General features: G+C 34.0%; 1 protein-coding gene across 7 annotated transcripts in view; it reads left to right on the top strand.

Moving 5' to 3' along the window:
• The window catches only part of LOC145269867 (coronin-1C-like), a 251675-nt gene extending 235150 nt beyond the window's left edge, over positions 1 to 16525 (top strand). For all 7 annotated transcript variants that reach the window (XM_080125601.1, XM_080125597.1, XM_080125602.1 and 4 more), the window contains one exon: positions 16124 to 16525. In XM_080125601.1, the coding sequence (XP_079981727.1) occupies positions 16124 to 16291 (168 nt within the window). In that variant the 3' untranslated portion in view covers positions 16292 to 16525. The remainder of the gene's footprint in view (positions 1 to 16123) is intronic.
• The last annotated feature ends 287 nt before the right edge of the window (positions 16526 to 16812 follow it).

The following is a 16812-nucleotide window of genomic DNA, read 5'->3' as shown; positions in this document are numbered from 1 at the left end:
AATGTCTTGAAGATTTCCTGAAAAGGCCTTGAAAATTGTATTCTTTATGCTGAATAAAAATTTGTGCCGAAATATTAAAAATAAATACTATTGAAATATTTTTAATTCTTAATAAAAATACCATTAAAATATTTATAAGTATTAATAAAAATACCATTAAATTTTTTTTAAGTATTAATAAAAATACCATTAAAATATCTTTTAAATATTAAAAATGAAATCAAAACACATTGTTCTGAAATTGCATAGTATTATTGTGGATACAAGAGTTATGTCCCTTTATCACAAAACTACTTTGGGTAATTTCATGATAAAGATTCAAATCTCTGTCTATTTTTGTTCTCATAATTTAATTTTCTAGGGGGCAGAAGCACAAGGAGGGGAGTAGTGGTGGCCACTATAAATACCCTCCCACAATGTAAAAATATTTGTGCCCCCCCCCCCCTAAAAAAAAAAATTGTAATAATTTAAAAATAGGCTGGCTAGGCAACAAAAAAAAAAAAAAGGCAGCCATCTTGGTTAGAAATTTAAAAGCCGTAAAGAGAGTTAATATTTGAGATGAAAAAAAAAATCCCAACAAAGTAACTTTTATTGGCTCTGCCGACATTTATTTGTTGTATTTTTCGTTTTGTAACATTTTTTCGAATTGCTGTGGATTGTAAAACATACCCCAAATTTGGTTGCAAAAATTTTAATTTTGTCTGTAAGAAGGCCTTGAAAAACTTTAAAAAGCTCTGAAAAGTCCTTGAAAATGGACATTGAAAATTTGTATGAACCCTATTTGATGGATTATTTCGCAACTGTTTCATAAGTGGTTTGTTTTCAGAGTGATTTGTCATGTTTTTTTTTTGTTTTTTGTTTTTTGAAGTAAAATGCTGATTAGTTGTTAGGTTTATTTTCTTTGAATTCCGATCCATCCATTGGTCAGCGTCGGTCAATCATGTTAGATGTGTGTGTGTGTTTTTTTTTTTTTAACTTAAGGTACAGTGCCACTTGGTTGTAAGGGCAAAACTATTTGGGATCATATCTAACAGAGGACTGTGGGAAGTTCAATAGCAAGATGTCTGTTGACATTACATTTAAATTTCTGCAGGTTAGTACAGTAAGGGAAGCAGGAAACAGGGAGGGAATTCCAAAGTTTAGCATACTGAGGGAAGAAACTAATAAAGTAGAAGACTTTCTGGTATCTAAAGATTACAACAATTAAGAGGTGCAATTTTGTTGCATATTGGATTGGTTGGAAGTATGTATGTCGAGGGAGGGGGGCACAACAGACACAGATGTGACATTGCAGTGATGGGATAGAGGTTGGAACTTAGCCGACTGTGCGGGACCTATTAAATTTGAAACTCTTTTTATTTTTTAACCCTGTCAGCACAGTCAAGTTGACGCATGAGTTCGCGTCAGATCACCAAAGTTAAGAAACGATGAACCTTCCCAGTACCAGATGGGTGACCATGTGGGAAGACTAGGCAGTGTCTGTACCGTGCTGAGTCATAGAAATTTCCAGGTTGTTATCTGTGTGCGTGTTTAACTCACTGGGGGAGATGCATCCCCGAATCAAGACTGAAAGCAACGTTTTGTCTTCCTGAGATTACCATCGGGTTATACAATTTCGGAAGCCGTGGTCACCGGCGCTGTTAAATAGCAGCATCACTGCCACAACTGCTGCTGATGTCTAAGAGTGAGAGATTAGTGTTAGATGCATCAACCCAGATATAACAATACTCCATGCATGGGCGAATGGTGGCTTTGCAGAGATATAGGGTGTTCTCAGGTGTAATCAATTTTCTAGCATGATACAGGGAGCCCACCATGCTTCCTTCAACAGTGAAGGGGCATCATTTTGTTACTTATCGAGTTGTTTGGGAATATTTACGTCGATGGGGGGGGGGTCACACCAGGTACAGGGATGTGTGTGACATTGTGGCGATGGGGCAGATGTTGGAACTTAGCCGACAGTGCGGGACCTATTAAATTTGAGACTCTTTTTGGACCATGTCTAAGAGTGAGAGACTCATGCATGGGTGGATTGTAGCTTTTTAAAGATATAGGATGCTTTCTGGAGTGAGTAATTTTCTAGCACGATAGAGGGAGCCCACCATGCTTCCTTCAGCAGGTGGTTTGTCATGTAGCGATGAAACCCACTCCACGTGTTTGATGAATACTGCACTCCCTCGTAAGAAGGGACTTGAAAGAGTGAGTGTGTGTGAGAAAAAAAATGTGCGAGAGAGATCGTTCAACTGCAGTTAATCTTGCATTTCTTTCTGCTAACGGGAACTGTATAAAGAGCAAAAAAGAGTAGCATATAGATTTTTTTTTACAAGGGAATCACAAAAGCCACTCGAGGACAAGGTTTAACGAGTGTAAGGTGGTCATAGTGACCGTTAGTGGTGGGAATCGGGTAGAAAAAATTTATTTAAAGGAATCGCTCAACAAGAACTTGTTTGCATTGGACTTGAAGATGATCATATCTTAGTCAGCTGGGAAGCAGAACAATGGAACAGAATATCACAGGTGGGCAGTTCCAGGAAAGAAACTTTGTTCATGGAATTTGTTTAGATTTAGACACAGAGCATGAGGGAATTTTCTAATAGTGGTTGTAGCTAGATGAGCACTTTTTCCTGAAGGTTTTTCAGGAGGAACCATAGTTTTAAGCTCAGCTGTCAAAGATTTTAGAATCAACTCTGCCAAAAAGTCTAGTTAAAGCATTCAAGGGCGAATTTCGAGAATTATTTTCCTGTGAGTTTTATTCCGATCATATCACGCATGTTTTTTTAGTTACTAATTTAATCTCATAAAAATGATGAATCGTTTGACGTGGAATTGATGTTTAGTTTTTTCCCTTGTCTTTTTTTTTTTTTTTTAAATTTCCATGCAAATTGTTCAATTTGCCAAACTCGAATGCTTGCCGTGTGTTTTTGCAACTAATGACTAACCTTCAAAGCATTGTCAAAAAACTAGAATTACAAACGTTTTCTTGGGATGGCAAGAAGGCCATCTTAAAAAAAAAAAATCACAATCTTTTCTTTCGATAAGTTTTTTTGATGTGCATGCTTAGCAAATCTTATTTCAGACGAAAGCATGACATTCGAACAGAAATCAATATTTTAAATTAAGACTGACTGACATTTCAGTACAAAAGCAGCTAATCCGACATTTTTATTTTATTTTTTTTGATATTTACATTTGATTGTTTTTAGTGTTTTCTACCAAGAACAGCTGTTAAGTTGTGTTACGTTCACATTTTCAGTGTTATCTTTCTTTGATTTATTGTAGTTTTTAAATGTCATCTTTTTGATTTATTGTAGTTTTTAAAATGAAATGTGTGTAAGGGGAGGTAAATTTAGGTGACCTAATAAGAATATTTTATAATATTTTATAATTTTTTATATTTTATAATATTTTATATTCTATAATTTTTTTAATAATATTTTATAATTTTTTATATTTTAAAACTAATATTTAATATGATTTTATACATATTATTTTTAAATGTTTTATACGAAGTATTAAAAAATATTTCATATTTTATACATTTTATTTTATACGAAATACTTTAGAATATTTTATGCGAAATACTTTAGAATATTTTATACGAAATACTTTAGATTATTTTATACGAAATACTTTAGAATATTTTATACGAAATACTTTAGAATATTTTATACGAAATACTTTAGAATATTTTATAAGTTTGGTAATTACGTTTGCGTGACAACCAGTTTGAACTCTGAATTCGTCCGAGAAGGTGAGCTAACATTAGTCACTGCAATGAAATACAATGTGATCGAAGTTTTAGAATTAAGATTTTCATTGGAGAGTTTGTGGTGGTGTGATTGCAGGTGAATAGAGTATGGTCAGGGAACTTATGTTATTACTAACTAGCAGAGCGTTACCACTATTTACCAGTGAAAAACTCTATCATGCATATCCAGGTAGTGTGATGTACGGAAGGTAAACCTGGTTGGTTGAGGATATGTGTTGCATGGCGAGAAATGATAGAATGATGCAATGGATGTGTAATGTAAGTCCTAAAGATAGGTTTAGATCTGATGACCTCAGTGGAAGATTAAATTTATGGTTTCAGGGGTAGTTAGCAAGGAAATGCCATGGGAGAAAATTATAAGGGCGGATTTGAGAGAAAGAGGGATAAATAAAAACCTGGCCAGAAATAGATTAGTTTGGAAGTTTATTTTCTGAAAGCTGCCCAACACTTTTAACTGTTTTTTTTTTTTGCCCCAAACAAGGCACAGTGCCACTTATCGTAAAGGGTTACTATTTGGGACCAGATCTGCAGGAATACTATGTAGGGAGTTGAACAGCAAGATGTCTGTTCAGTATTACATTTGAACTTCTGCATATTAGTACAGTCAGAGAAGCAGGGGTCTCTGAGGGAATTCCAAAGTCTAGCAGTTCATGGAAGAAGCTGAGTAGAAGGCTTTACGGCATCTAGGGCTCTCTATAGTGTAGGGGTGGGATTTTGCTGCTTGTCAGGGGTATTTATGTCAAAAGGGTACTAGTGCTTTGAGTTTGTCCGAGTACTTACCATTGGAGTATTTGTAAAACAGGCACAGAGATGTTACATTTTGGCGATGGGACAGAGGTTGGAATTTATCGACAGTGTGTGGGGTCTATTAGGTTGGCAAATCTTTTTTTTTTTTTTTGTAACCCTATCGAAGAGTGCGAGAGACTAGTGGCAGATGCACCAGTCTAGGTGTGACAACAATATTCCATGCATGGGTGAACCATGGCTTTGTAGAGGTACAGGATACTCTCAGGTGGGAGTAATCTTCTACCACGGTAGAAAGAGCCCACTTTCCTCACACCAGTCTTGGCAATTGCCTCAGTGTATTTGTCCGAATTCATATTGTCTGTGAATGTTAAGCCTAGGAGCCAGCGTGATGTTAAACTGAAGATGATGATGCTGATCATGCAGATTCACAGATTGTAAAAAATGCAGCTGAAGAAGACCGAAGATTACATCGGTCGAAACGTCGTATAAAAAAAAATTAAAAATTAAGATGAGAATTGTGGTCATTTGACGATATCGAAATTGATTGATTTTTGTTATGTTTTTTGTTGCTCGCATGGTGTGTGACTTTTCTGTAAAATGTTTGTGTAGTTCATTAGTTTAGTTGATCGATTGAACTCTTTTTGCTCTTTTTTTTAACCATTTGTAGAATTAGATTTTACTAATTGATTTTACACAATCACTCCCTCATGGAGAAAATGTCTGATTATTTGTCACGTTTTATGATTGAATACTGTGATAGTTTCTCTTTTTTTATTCTTTTGCATCACCATTTATTAAGACCAAGAGCTGCTTGAGGATAATTGTTAATGAGACTGAAATGATTGTCAGCTGTAAGATGCGGAGCATTATGATAGTACAAAATTTGATCAATGGCATGAACTACGTTTGATGATTTATACGGCAATATTTAAGAATTTGTTGATATTCTATTTTAAAGATGGCACCAAATTGTAATTGATTATTTTGTGATTTTGCAGAATCTGTAAGTAATTTTGAAGCCTTTAAATTGTCGAATTGTCATTTTAAAATTCTTAGCAAATATATTAAAAAAATTTTAAGTTTTGGAACCTATTTACATCCAATAATTTTACGATGAGAGATTTGAACGTTTAACAATAATCAATTTTATAAAAATTTTGTTGATCGTTTAATGAAAAAATGACGATGTAACAATTAAAATTAATTTTCCAAATTTTATTTATGAGAAAAATTTGGTCAAAAAAAAAAAAAAAAGACCAACAAATGACATCGATTTAAAAAAAAAAAAAATATTCCCAGGCAATGCCAGATAAGGATAGCTAGTTGCATAAGATTACGAGTGCTTCCATGTTGTTAATGTCTCTTTTTTTTTTTCTTCCACTCTTTCTCTTTGTGGAATTGGTTGTAGAAAAAGCAAACATTGTACACCCTTACAATTTTGAGGATGGAAGGGAGATAATCCCATGTCGATCTTAATTAGAGCCCCCCCCCCTATCAACCAATCTTTTTTCACAAATACGAAACTAAAACCATAAAACAGAGGCTAACTCAAAAGAATTCGAAAATATCTACGGAGCCAGTAACTTTTCTCTTTCTTTTCTAAACAATAACCGACTTGCCTGGCCGAATTGACCAACTGACTGAAACATTGCACCAATAACACTCAAGATGAGTTAAAAACAATATAAAGACTATTTTATTTAAACTTTAAAAAATTAAACTAGAATTATGTAAACATTAATCAGACTTTTTCTTGATGTACACTGACATGACAGAAAACCGAAGTTAAAATGAATTGAATTTTACAATTTTCAGTATATATTCCGTATATGGCAAAATCACATTGACATATTGGTTCCTGCCAGATCATTGAATATAAGCAATGATAAGACTGACTAGTACCAGATGGGTGACTATTTGGGAAGGCTAGGCGCTGTATGAATCGCGCCGTGTACTAAGAAATTCCCATGTTGGTATCTGGAGTCGCATTAATTCACTGGGAGAGATGCACCCCTAGACTTAGTTCAGACATGCATCTAGGAGAAGATAACTCTGATGGCGTCGGCAACAGGATGTTGGATGGCGATGGGGGAGGATGAATCTTTAGCAGATCAACGGTTCTATGTTATTAAGAGTTACGTTATTCAATTGCAGCTAAAAATCACATTGACATATTGGTTCCTGCCAGATAACCAAAGTTAAGCAATGATTAGCCTGGCCAGTACCAGATGGGTGACCATTTGAGAAGGCTAGGTGCTGTATGTACCGCACCGGGTTAGAAATTTGTTGAATGGCGATGGAGGAGGATGAATCTCTAGCAGATTAACGGTTCTATGGTATTAGGAGTTTGTATTTATTTGCTTCCTCACTGAGCAAATTAAGCACAAGGCTGTTTTTAATGTGGAGAGAGGGGAGGATGGACCAGCTCCCCTGAGGGAAAACTGGATAGTGGCAATTGATATGAAGGGCTTTCCCTACAGTGGTTTGATATATGGCGTTGCCTCCACATATGCTCTTTGATTGCAGTATCTGCCGGAACAGATACTACACTTTGAACTTGGAACTTTGATCTTGGCCCGAGGGTCAAACAATCCCTTATGGTATTAAGAGTTACATTATTCGACTGCAGCTGTGCGGATGATCTAAGGACAACGGATAGGTGCAAACAGGCGAGTCAGATGCCACTGTGCTGGGAAAGGTAATGGCAACCATTCCATGTATTCTGCCAAGTTCAAAATCATGTGATATCTTCAGAGGAATCGAACAAACAATAAACTGAAGCCTGTGGAGAATATTAACCATGATTTCATCTACGGCATGAACAAGCCATGATACTAGTTTTCAAATCCAGTTAAATATCGTCACTAGAAATTTTGCCGTTTTGTTATTTTTGCCCATTTATTATCATCACTGTAGCAGCAACTGCCGCCACCAGTCGTAAATCGTTTGTTATGAGCTTGTACGTTTATCCCGTTACGTTTTCTTTTTTCCAATACCTTCCAATTCCGCCTTTTTGTGTTGCTCTTTTGAGCCGTTTCACACGTGGCACCAATATGTGGAGCCGCTTACCTGCATACATGCACCACCACTCCAACACCACACGCGCCTCCACTGTTGTAGTTTTATTGATGTCAACACTCCAGCATACCCAACATTACGCCCAACCCTAAGTACACGCTCACACACCCATCCCAACACTATGTTCGTGAAATGTTTCCTATGTTGCGGCAAATTGCGAGCAATCACACAGTATCTTCCTGTACATGCGCGCACATTGACCAAACACGTCGGTTTCTACACATACGCACTTAGTTTCTACACATACACACTTAGTTTCTACACATACGCACTTAGTTTCTACACATACACACACCTGCTTAGTAGATGCACCCAACATGTACACACACGTGTGTATATATATAAATATATATATACAATTCATATTATTTGGATTTATTGAACTACTATCCCCATCTTGAGTGTGATGTAACCTCTGACCTTCTTCAGGTGTATGTTGCCGAACTCGGGGATTTGGACAGAACCCTTTATTTACTCCACGGGGTAGCATGCTCGTGCCATCAGCCATGACTGGAAAGAGATCCTAAGTAATTCGCAATTGTATTTTTCGGTCGCCCACACTGAGGATTGAACCTTCAACCTTCAGAAGAATATCACTTTTTACAATTGATTTTTCCAAGCACTCTAACCACTGCACCACGGGTTCTGTAAAGTAAATAAAGGGTTCCGCTCCCAATTCCCGAGTTCAACAAAAACATTCCCGAGTTCGATAAGATACACCTGAAGAAGGTCGGAGGTTACATCGACCGAAACATTGTGAAAAATCACACTCAAGATGAGAACAGTAGTCCGATGAATCCAAATGATACGAAGAATCAATCCTCATCTCAAAAATTCAGAAACGTCAGATATAAATGTTTTTTATTTATAACCTCAAGTATTGACTAAATCTATGACAATTGTTATCGCAGACAGAAAACTTACTGCCTGCTTCATCAGACGGCAAAAGTCTGACAGTAAATTTTCTGCTGACGAAACAATTGCAATTGATTTAGTTAATACTTGTGGTTGTGAAATAAAAACCATTCAACTCCACTAAAATATTGAGCACTTTTATCCTGTTTTTTTTTTTTTTGTTTTTTTTTACCATTTCTACCTCTGTGTGTATGTGTGTGTGTGTATATATATATATATATATTTTTTTTTTAACCATTTCTACCTGTGTGTGTGTGTATATATATATATATATATATATATATATATATATATATATATTTTTTTTTTTTTTTTTTTTTTTTTTACTATTTCTACCTGTGTGTGTGTGTGATGGGACGATTCCAATATTTTTCTCTGATTCCGATATGATTATCAGTTCCAATTATTTTTAGATTTCTAAATATGGTTTGTTAGAGGAATTCCAATACTTTTCTCCAATTCCAATACAATTACTGATTTCGATTCTTTTTCTTTTGCATGTATTTTCACGAACGTAAAGATACATTTGCAGGGGGGGGTGGGAGGGAATGATCTATAGATTTTATTTTTATTGATTGTTTGAAATCAATAAATATTGATCATTTCATCATTAATACGAGCAAAACTAAATTTTAGATAAAAACAATTAAAAATAATCGTTTCTGGCATTGAAAAAGAAGTTTTTTCAGGTAATTTTTTTCTCAATATTCGATTAATCGTCCCAACACTAATACACACACACACACACACACACACACACACACACATATATATATATTCATTTACATATATATATATATGTAAATGAATAACAATTTCGCTATATTCCAAGGTTTTACTTGTCTTAATCATTCATTTCAGTACATGTTTCGTTTATGCGGAACAATCAATATTTCGGATTCGACATCATATCAGCTCAGACAGCAACCCTACCCCAACTATGGATGTGTCGGGCTGCTTCCTGCGAAACTTTTTAGATCTCTTCCGAGAATCATATTGGTTGCTTTCTCTCTCTCTTCTTTTTTTTTTTACGTAATTAAAACCCCCGCTATGAAAAATTCCTTTTTTCATATTTGTCGTATCGCCTTCCGCGTTAAAATAAAATGCCTGTAATTTACCTTAGGTTTTCCAGGTCGTACTCATCTTTCTTTTCTTATTTTTTTTTTTATCTTGATGGGTTAGAATGGTGAGTCCTCCTGTTTTTAATTTCCACGTGGTGCGCTATGTCTATCCCATTTTCAATCTTCCCGGCAACTGACTGACTCTTTTTGTTCTCCTTTTTGTTTCTTTTTCATCCCTAGTTATCTCCCTTGCTCCCCTTCTGCTAATATTCGCTCTCTACGTTCTCTCTCTCTCTCTCTCTCTCTCTCTCTTTCTCTCTCTCTCTTGTCAACGTGTCGTCTTGATTGGTTTGTTTACGTTATTTTTTTTGAATTTTTACTTACATATACTTATCAGAAAAAAACAAAAAAATCTCGTAATGTTGGAAATGAAGCATCGTGTGTTAATTTAGGTTTTTTTCTCAATATTCGATTAATCGTCCCAACACTAATACACACACACACACACACACACATATATTCATTTACATATATATATATATATGTAAATGAATAACAATTTCGCTATATTCTAAGGTTTTACTTGTCTTAATCATTCATTTCAGTACATGTTTCGTTTATGTGGAACAATCAATATTTTTCTGTTAACATTGAATTTTTACTTACATATACTTATCAGAAAAAAACAAAAAAAAAATCTCGTAATGTTGGAAATGAAGCATTGTGTGTTAATTTAGGTTGCTATCTCAGTTTTATGGGGAAATCTATTCATATCAATCATTTTTGTATGGGTTTCTTATTTTGTTTTAAGCTACAAAAAAGTTATATGAAACGATTTTAGTCTTTTTTAAACTAATACATATTTTATGTTGTATGTTAATTGGAGTTAAAATTTGCGAAGGGTTTATTTAAGTTGAAGTGGCGAAACTAATTCTGTATGTGTGTTAAGTGCATTTTATATTTTTGGGCGGCCATCTTGTTTTTGGGTGGAAGCTATCGCATTGTTTAATATTCATTGTTATATATATATATATATATATATATATATATATATATATAAATAAAATAGCACAAAAATTGGAAGAGAAGCTGTAAATACCTTATGTTTCCATCACGCCATTCCAATTTTCGGATTTTAATCATGTCAAAACACACTTTATTTCCTTTTGACGGATTGATTGTTGCTATTTCTTCTGATGAGTTAAGGGCAAAATAAATTACTGATTGATATAATAATTAAGTGATTGATTTTATGCTACGAAACAGATACTGTCAAGAATTGTAAAAGTCAATTGAATTAAAGGAATAAATTATAAGATGGTCAACATCATGAACTTTGGAATATAGTCTTTTGTCATTTATTCACTATATTGCTCTAATTACATTGAGCTTCTTAAATAAGGATTGGTATAAATTTTAAAATTTATGACGTGAAATGATTAAATTTCAAATCAAAAGATTTTTATTATTCTATGTAAGACAAAGAATAAGTCTTTTGTAAGACTTATAATCACAGGTTTCCTTACCAGTTGATTGTTAGATAATTTTATTCTGAAGAAATATATATATACATATATATATATATATATAGTAATAAGAAAATGACAATATAAAAATATATACTAATTTATATAGATTTGTTCGTTTATTCAATAAGTTACATCAATTATTTCTAATAATTCATACTTCATTTAAATACTAATATATACAGACCTAGCATAAATCCTCTACTTCAAGTAAACCCCTTCCATAGTAATTAACCCATTAATACGATTAAATAAACATCCTCCTTCAATCACTTATCCTATATTCTTCCCGAGAGTTTTGATGCGCACATACAAACACATATATTAAACCCACCATGGCATACGTGTTCTACACCTTCATTATATAATAAAAATCATATTTCTCCTATATCACAAATCACTTTAGTTTTCCCATTCCCTCCCCAAACAGTTTCAATATTTAATCTATCACTGCAGAATTATTTTGCTCCTAATGTAACTATTGCTAGACGTCGCATTCCTATTATGTTACTTAGCATCTTCTCTACTCTTCTGATGAGAAGCATTAGGCTTCGAAATACCATGGTATAAAGAGTTTTACTTATCCTACCCCCCCTTAATTGATGTAACGTCCTTATTGAATAAACAAACAAATCTATACGCATTTGTCTATATTTTTATATTGACGTTTTCTTTTTTTATTGATTTGCTATTTAAGCTTCAAAACAATTTGTTGAGCTTTGCATTATCCTGATAAGTCTCACCTTAAAGAATCGATCTTATTCTTATAACTCCCCCATTAAGAGCAAATAGTTAATAAAACATGTTAAAAAACACTTTGAAAAAGAGTTAAAAACATATTTAATCTGAAAAGGAAACACTTGATAAGTGGATATATATATATTAGTGTTATATAATGATTCTCCAAATATCAAGTTTTCTTAGTTGGTCATTTATTACTTTTCAAAAGGTATCCATTGCAATATTGTTTCATATTGCGACTAACAAGTCTGCAAAATTATGTTATTGCTGCATATTTAGTCATATACTCGTCAGATGTTTAACTTTAAAAAAACAAAATATTTTGGACAACTTACATGGTTCACGCAACCAACACACTCTACCATTCCTTCTTGTCACAAAGTTTAAATAAAAGACGAGGAATAAAAGTTACGTACAACTTTTTTATATTGTATTCTTATATCATTTATTTTTAAATAAGATCCATCCTTTCCATACGTATTTGTCATATATTTTAAAGTTCTTTCACTAAAAATTCTCCCATTGTCAGACGAGATAAAGTTTTAATCAGTAAAAAAAAAAGTGTTCTTAGTCTTTGGGCCAGGATCAAAGTGTAGTATCTGTCCTGATGCTCTTCACTTCTTTCACTTCGGTTAGTGAAGGAGAAATCCTTCATGACCGATACATTTTTTTTTATTTTTGTTATTGACCAGAGTGCCCCTTTTTGAGAGCTGGTTTCTCCACCACATTAAAAAACCGGCCCTGTATAATTTTGCCCTCGTGGGGAGGCAAGTAAACCAACAAAAAAAAAAAATTGAAGTGTTAACTTGTAATGTTATATTGTGGGGTGTCATAAAGGAGATTGTATCATAAAGGGAATAGTGTCAAGAAGGAGATTCGTGTACGTGATCGTCTAGTTTCTAATCTTATTGTTCATGTCTTCGTGGGTGTGTGTTTGTGTACATGCATTTCTTAACATACCTTTATTCATGTGTCGTCGGTTGTTCCTCTGGTGTTCATCGTCTCTTGGAGGGGAGCTGGCCTGTTGGATGAAGAATTCACTCCGAGATGATAATTAAGGTTTTATGTTTTTATTCACCTTCCAGAGGTCGACACAGAATGGAGGTGAACCTTGCTTGCTTGATGGTACACGTCAGCGTCCTCCCCAGCCCAGGGGGGGGGGACAGCTGAAAAGCCGTCTGTCTTCTTCAACACCCGAAACCAAACTGCCAAGAAAGAATCAGCTAACCTCATCACATGACACCACGTCATCTGGTCAGCTGACCCTTCTTCTGCAAACGTATCCACTGTCCACGTTATCACCTCTCTCTCTTTCCCTCCCTCTCCCTCTCTCTTTCTCTATTCTCTAATAGAGACACAGAGAGAGAAAATAGAAAGAGTAAGAAAGCCAGAGAGGGGGGGGGAGATGCTCTTTAACAGTAATTCGATCCTTTCGAATAAACTGTTTGAGCGAAACCCGGTAAAATTACCAATCCAGTTTGTCAAGGATAGACTAGAAGGCCTGCCCGACAAACAAATGGATGACAAGGGCAGGTGTTTTTTTTTTTTTTTTAATTAAACGACCCAATAAATGAATCAACTCGATAAGAACATAACAATTTTATTTATTTTTTATTTTTTTTAAATTAAACGACCCAATAAATGAATCAACTTGATAAGAACATAACAATTTTATTTATTTTTTATTTTTTTAAAATTAAACGACCTAATAAATGAATCAACTCGATAAGAACATAACAATTTTATTTATCTTTTATTCAACTTTCACCCCAAACAAGACACAGTGCCACTTTGAAGTTGGGAGCTACTATCGGCGACATAAGTTGCAGGGGTATTATGAAGGGAGATGAGTAGCAAGATGTTTGTTCACATTACATTTGAACTTCTGCATGTCAGTACAGTTGGAAAAACAGAATCCCGGAAGCGAGTTCCAAAGTTTAGCAGTTTCGGGGAAGAAACTATTGGAGTAGAAGGCTTTCTTACACTGAGGGATCTCTACTGTGAAGGGGTGGGATTTAGCTGCTTGTCAGGTTTGTCGGGGGTGTTTACGTTGAGGGGGTACAAGTGCTTGTAGTTCGTCAGAGCATTCACCATCGAAGTACAGGCAGAGGGATGCAACATTTCGTTGGTGGAGCAGAGGCTTTTTTGAAAACGTGCTTTTCATTGGCTGACTCGCAAACGGGAAGAAGAGCGGAAATTATATTTTCTGCAAGAACAGTAGCACAAATTTTTACCTGTAGGGTCGGATAACGGGTCAGGGCTGGCTGTCCGAGCCAATCTGTTGAGTAAGAACTCTGAAATCAGCATTCGAATATATTTTGCGAGGTATCATCAGATCAATAAGGAAAGAATAAGAGGGAGAAAAACATTTAGGCCATGGCATTTCAAAGCTAAATGCTTCTCATCAGAAAAGGAAAAGGCCCCTTTCCCCATTAATCTGATGCTTTAATAAAGTTATGTTTTGTTTTTTACCTGATTGTAGTTGAGCCACTCGCCATAAACATATCAAACTTGGTTACGTTTTCCTGCAAGATAAGCTCGTTAACCCTAATGCGACGACGTTTAATGTAAACCAATTTTTGTTGCCAACTTTTTAAATTATTTTTTTTTGTTTTTGTTTTTTGTGTTTTTTAACTTTTTTTTTTTATTTCTAATAATCATGTTTTTTTGTTTGTTTTCTTTTGTTTTTTTACTTTGTTTTTATTTTATTTCCAAACATATTTAATCGTGTTTTTTGTGGTTTTTGATTTTATTTCTAAACAGATTTTTCTATTCTTTTTTTTTTTTTTAAATTAAAAATTTTTTTTTTCTACTGCCAAACATCTTGCATAAATTCAGAAAAAAAAAACAACAAAATGTCCAACCTGGAGGTAAGCAGGTGGTCGACATTATCAACTAGGAGTGCACCATGCAATTAACTTGTAGATACTAACTGTAGCTGGGAGAACAGGTACTACACTCTCATCCTATGCAATTCGGTTTACCTCTAACAGCTAACTTTATGCATGCATATGAGTTGAACACACAGTTCCCCTGTAATTGTTGACCCTTATATAAAGGGGGTAATGTTTTGTGGAGGTTGGGAACCCCACTTTTAAACATTCTTTGTTAAGTATTGTAAACGACATCTTCAGAAACATGTCCTACACTTTGATCCTAACAGTTAAAAAAAATTTTTTTTTTTTTTTAAATAAATCCAAAAACACTTATGGGAAGTTTTAATTTGTATATAAAAACCTGAACAAGAATTGCAATAAGTTACTAAAAAAAAAAATTGGTACTTCTAGATTATAATAACGAAAAAAATGTTGAATTTTGAATAAAACAAATGGTACCTATGTAATTGTCAGGTTGCAAATAGTAACATATCCAAAAATTACAGAAAACGATATTGTAGAAAACGATAATCGTTAATGAAAAACTGTTTTCGATAAAGTTTAGATGAGGAATATAATTTTATCCGACATTTTGACTTCTAATTGTCTGTAACAAACGGTTCCCCAGTTTGATACAAAACACCTGATGAAGGCCGGAGGGCGAAACGGCCGAAACGTTGTGACGATAACAACCAAGATGAGGAAGTCAGTCCGACAATATCAATCAATTTTGAATTCTGTTCACCATACGACGTAAGCAACAGAACTTAATTCTCCCCCCCTGCCAACTTATCTCTTTTTTTAGTAAGCGTAATATAGTAATTTCGTTTCCTTTCACAAATTTTCTTTTTTATTCATAATTATTTTGCTAGCTTATCGTTTTTCGTAATTTTTGGATATGTTACTATTTGAGACCTGGCAATTGCATAGATACCATTTGTTTTAGTTGAAATTCAGTATTTTGTTTTCGTTTGTATAATATAGAAGCGCCAAAAAATCTCGTTCACAATTTACACTTGTAAATTTTTGTGTGTGGTTGCAGATTTAAAAAAAAAAAAAACATGACAATAATCTTAAACTAATTTTTTTTTTTCTTAAGAAATATTAACATGAAAACAAATAGTCAATTAATGAGATGTGATTTTGTAAATTTGTATGCAAATAAGGTATGCTTAATAGTATGTATATCATGTAGAAATGGGAAAAAATTTTAATTTGTATAAAAAAAACATCTCTTTCATGAATTGCAATAAGCAACTCCATTTTATTAAAAAAATATCTTGTTCGCGATTTAATTTTTGCGCGTGGTCACAGATTTGTTTATTTTGTGATCAACGAAAAAAAAAAACACGACAACGGTTTTAAACTAGTACTGACCATTTTGTTTGTTTCTTTTTTTTTTTTCTTAAGAATTTTGACGCGAAGAAACTGCAAGATGACTTAAAGCAGCTCACGGAACAATTGAAAAAACAAGACGTTCGCATCGAGAGGTTGGAACAAAAGTTAGAGGCTCTCGAATCTGGCGGTGACGACGATGAGGCAGATGCAACCACCACGGTGACCAATAACAGCTACTAAGATTGCGTGACCAAAACTGATCGACACTGAGCGACCAAATTCTCTGACTCTTGACCACCAATGGTCAGATGGGCCTCACAATAACCTCCTCCTCCCCCCTTCGAAAAAAAAACAAAAAAAACTAAACAAAAAAAATTCCTTGACCATAAAAAATATATGTTGTTTTTTTTATTCTTTAAAAAAACTGAAACCTGATAAATAAAGTAAGAAGAAGAAAAAATTACCATGACAATATTTACTGTATTTTCCTTTTTATCTGTTTCTATCTGTGTTTTGTTTATATGAATCTCTCGATTTACTTTAATCTCTGCTTGTTGCTATGGAAACTTAGGAGATGTATGGCGATATGTAAAAATAACATTTTTTTTCTTTCATCAGGAAAAAAAACATGATGACTCCTCCTCCTCAGCATTTTTTTTTTCAAATCAGTTTTTTATAAACAACGCCTCACGACAACGGAAAATGCATTTTAATGAAAAAAACAAAAAAAAAAAAATGAATTTCAATTTTTAACTTTTGGC

The sequence above is a fragment of the Euprymna scolopes genome, chromosome 45 (assembly GCF_053919585.1).
Source record: "Euprymna scolopes isolate OS-2025 chromosome 45, ASM5391958v1, whole genome shotgun sequence".
In the NCBI taxonomy this organism is placed as follows: domain Eukaryota; kingdom Metazoa; phylum Mollusca; class Cephalopoda; order Sepiida; family Sepiolidae; genus Euprymna; species Euprymna scolopes.
This window is presented reverse-complemented; position numbering and strand designations above follow the sequence as displayed.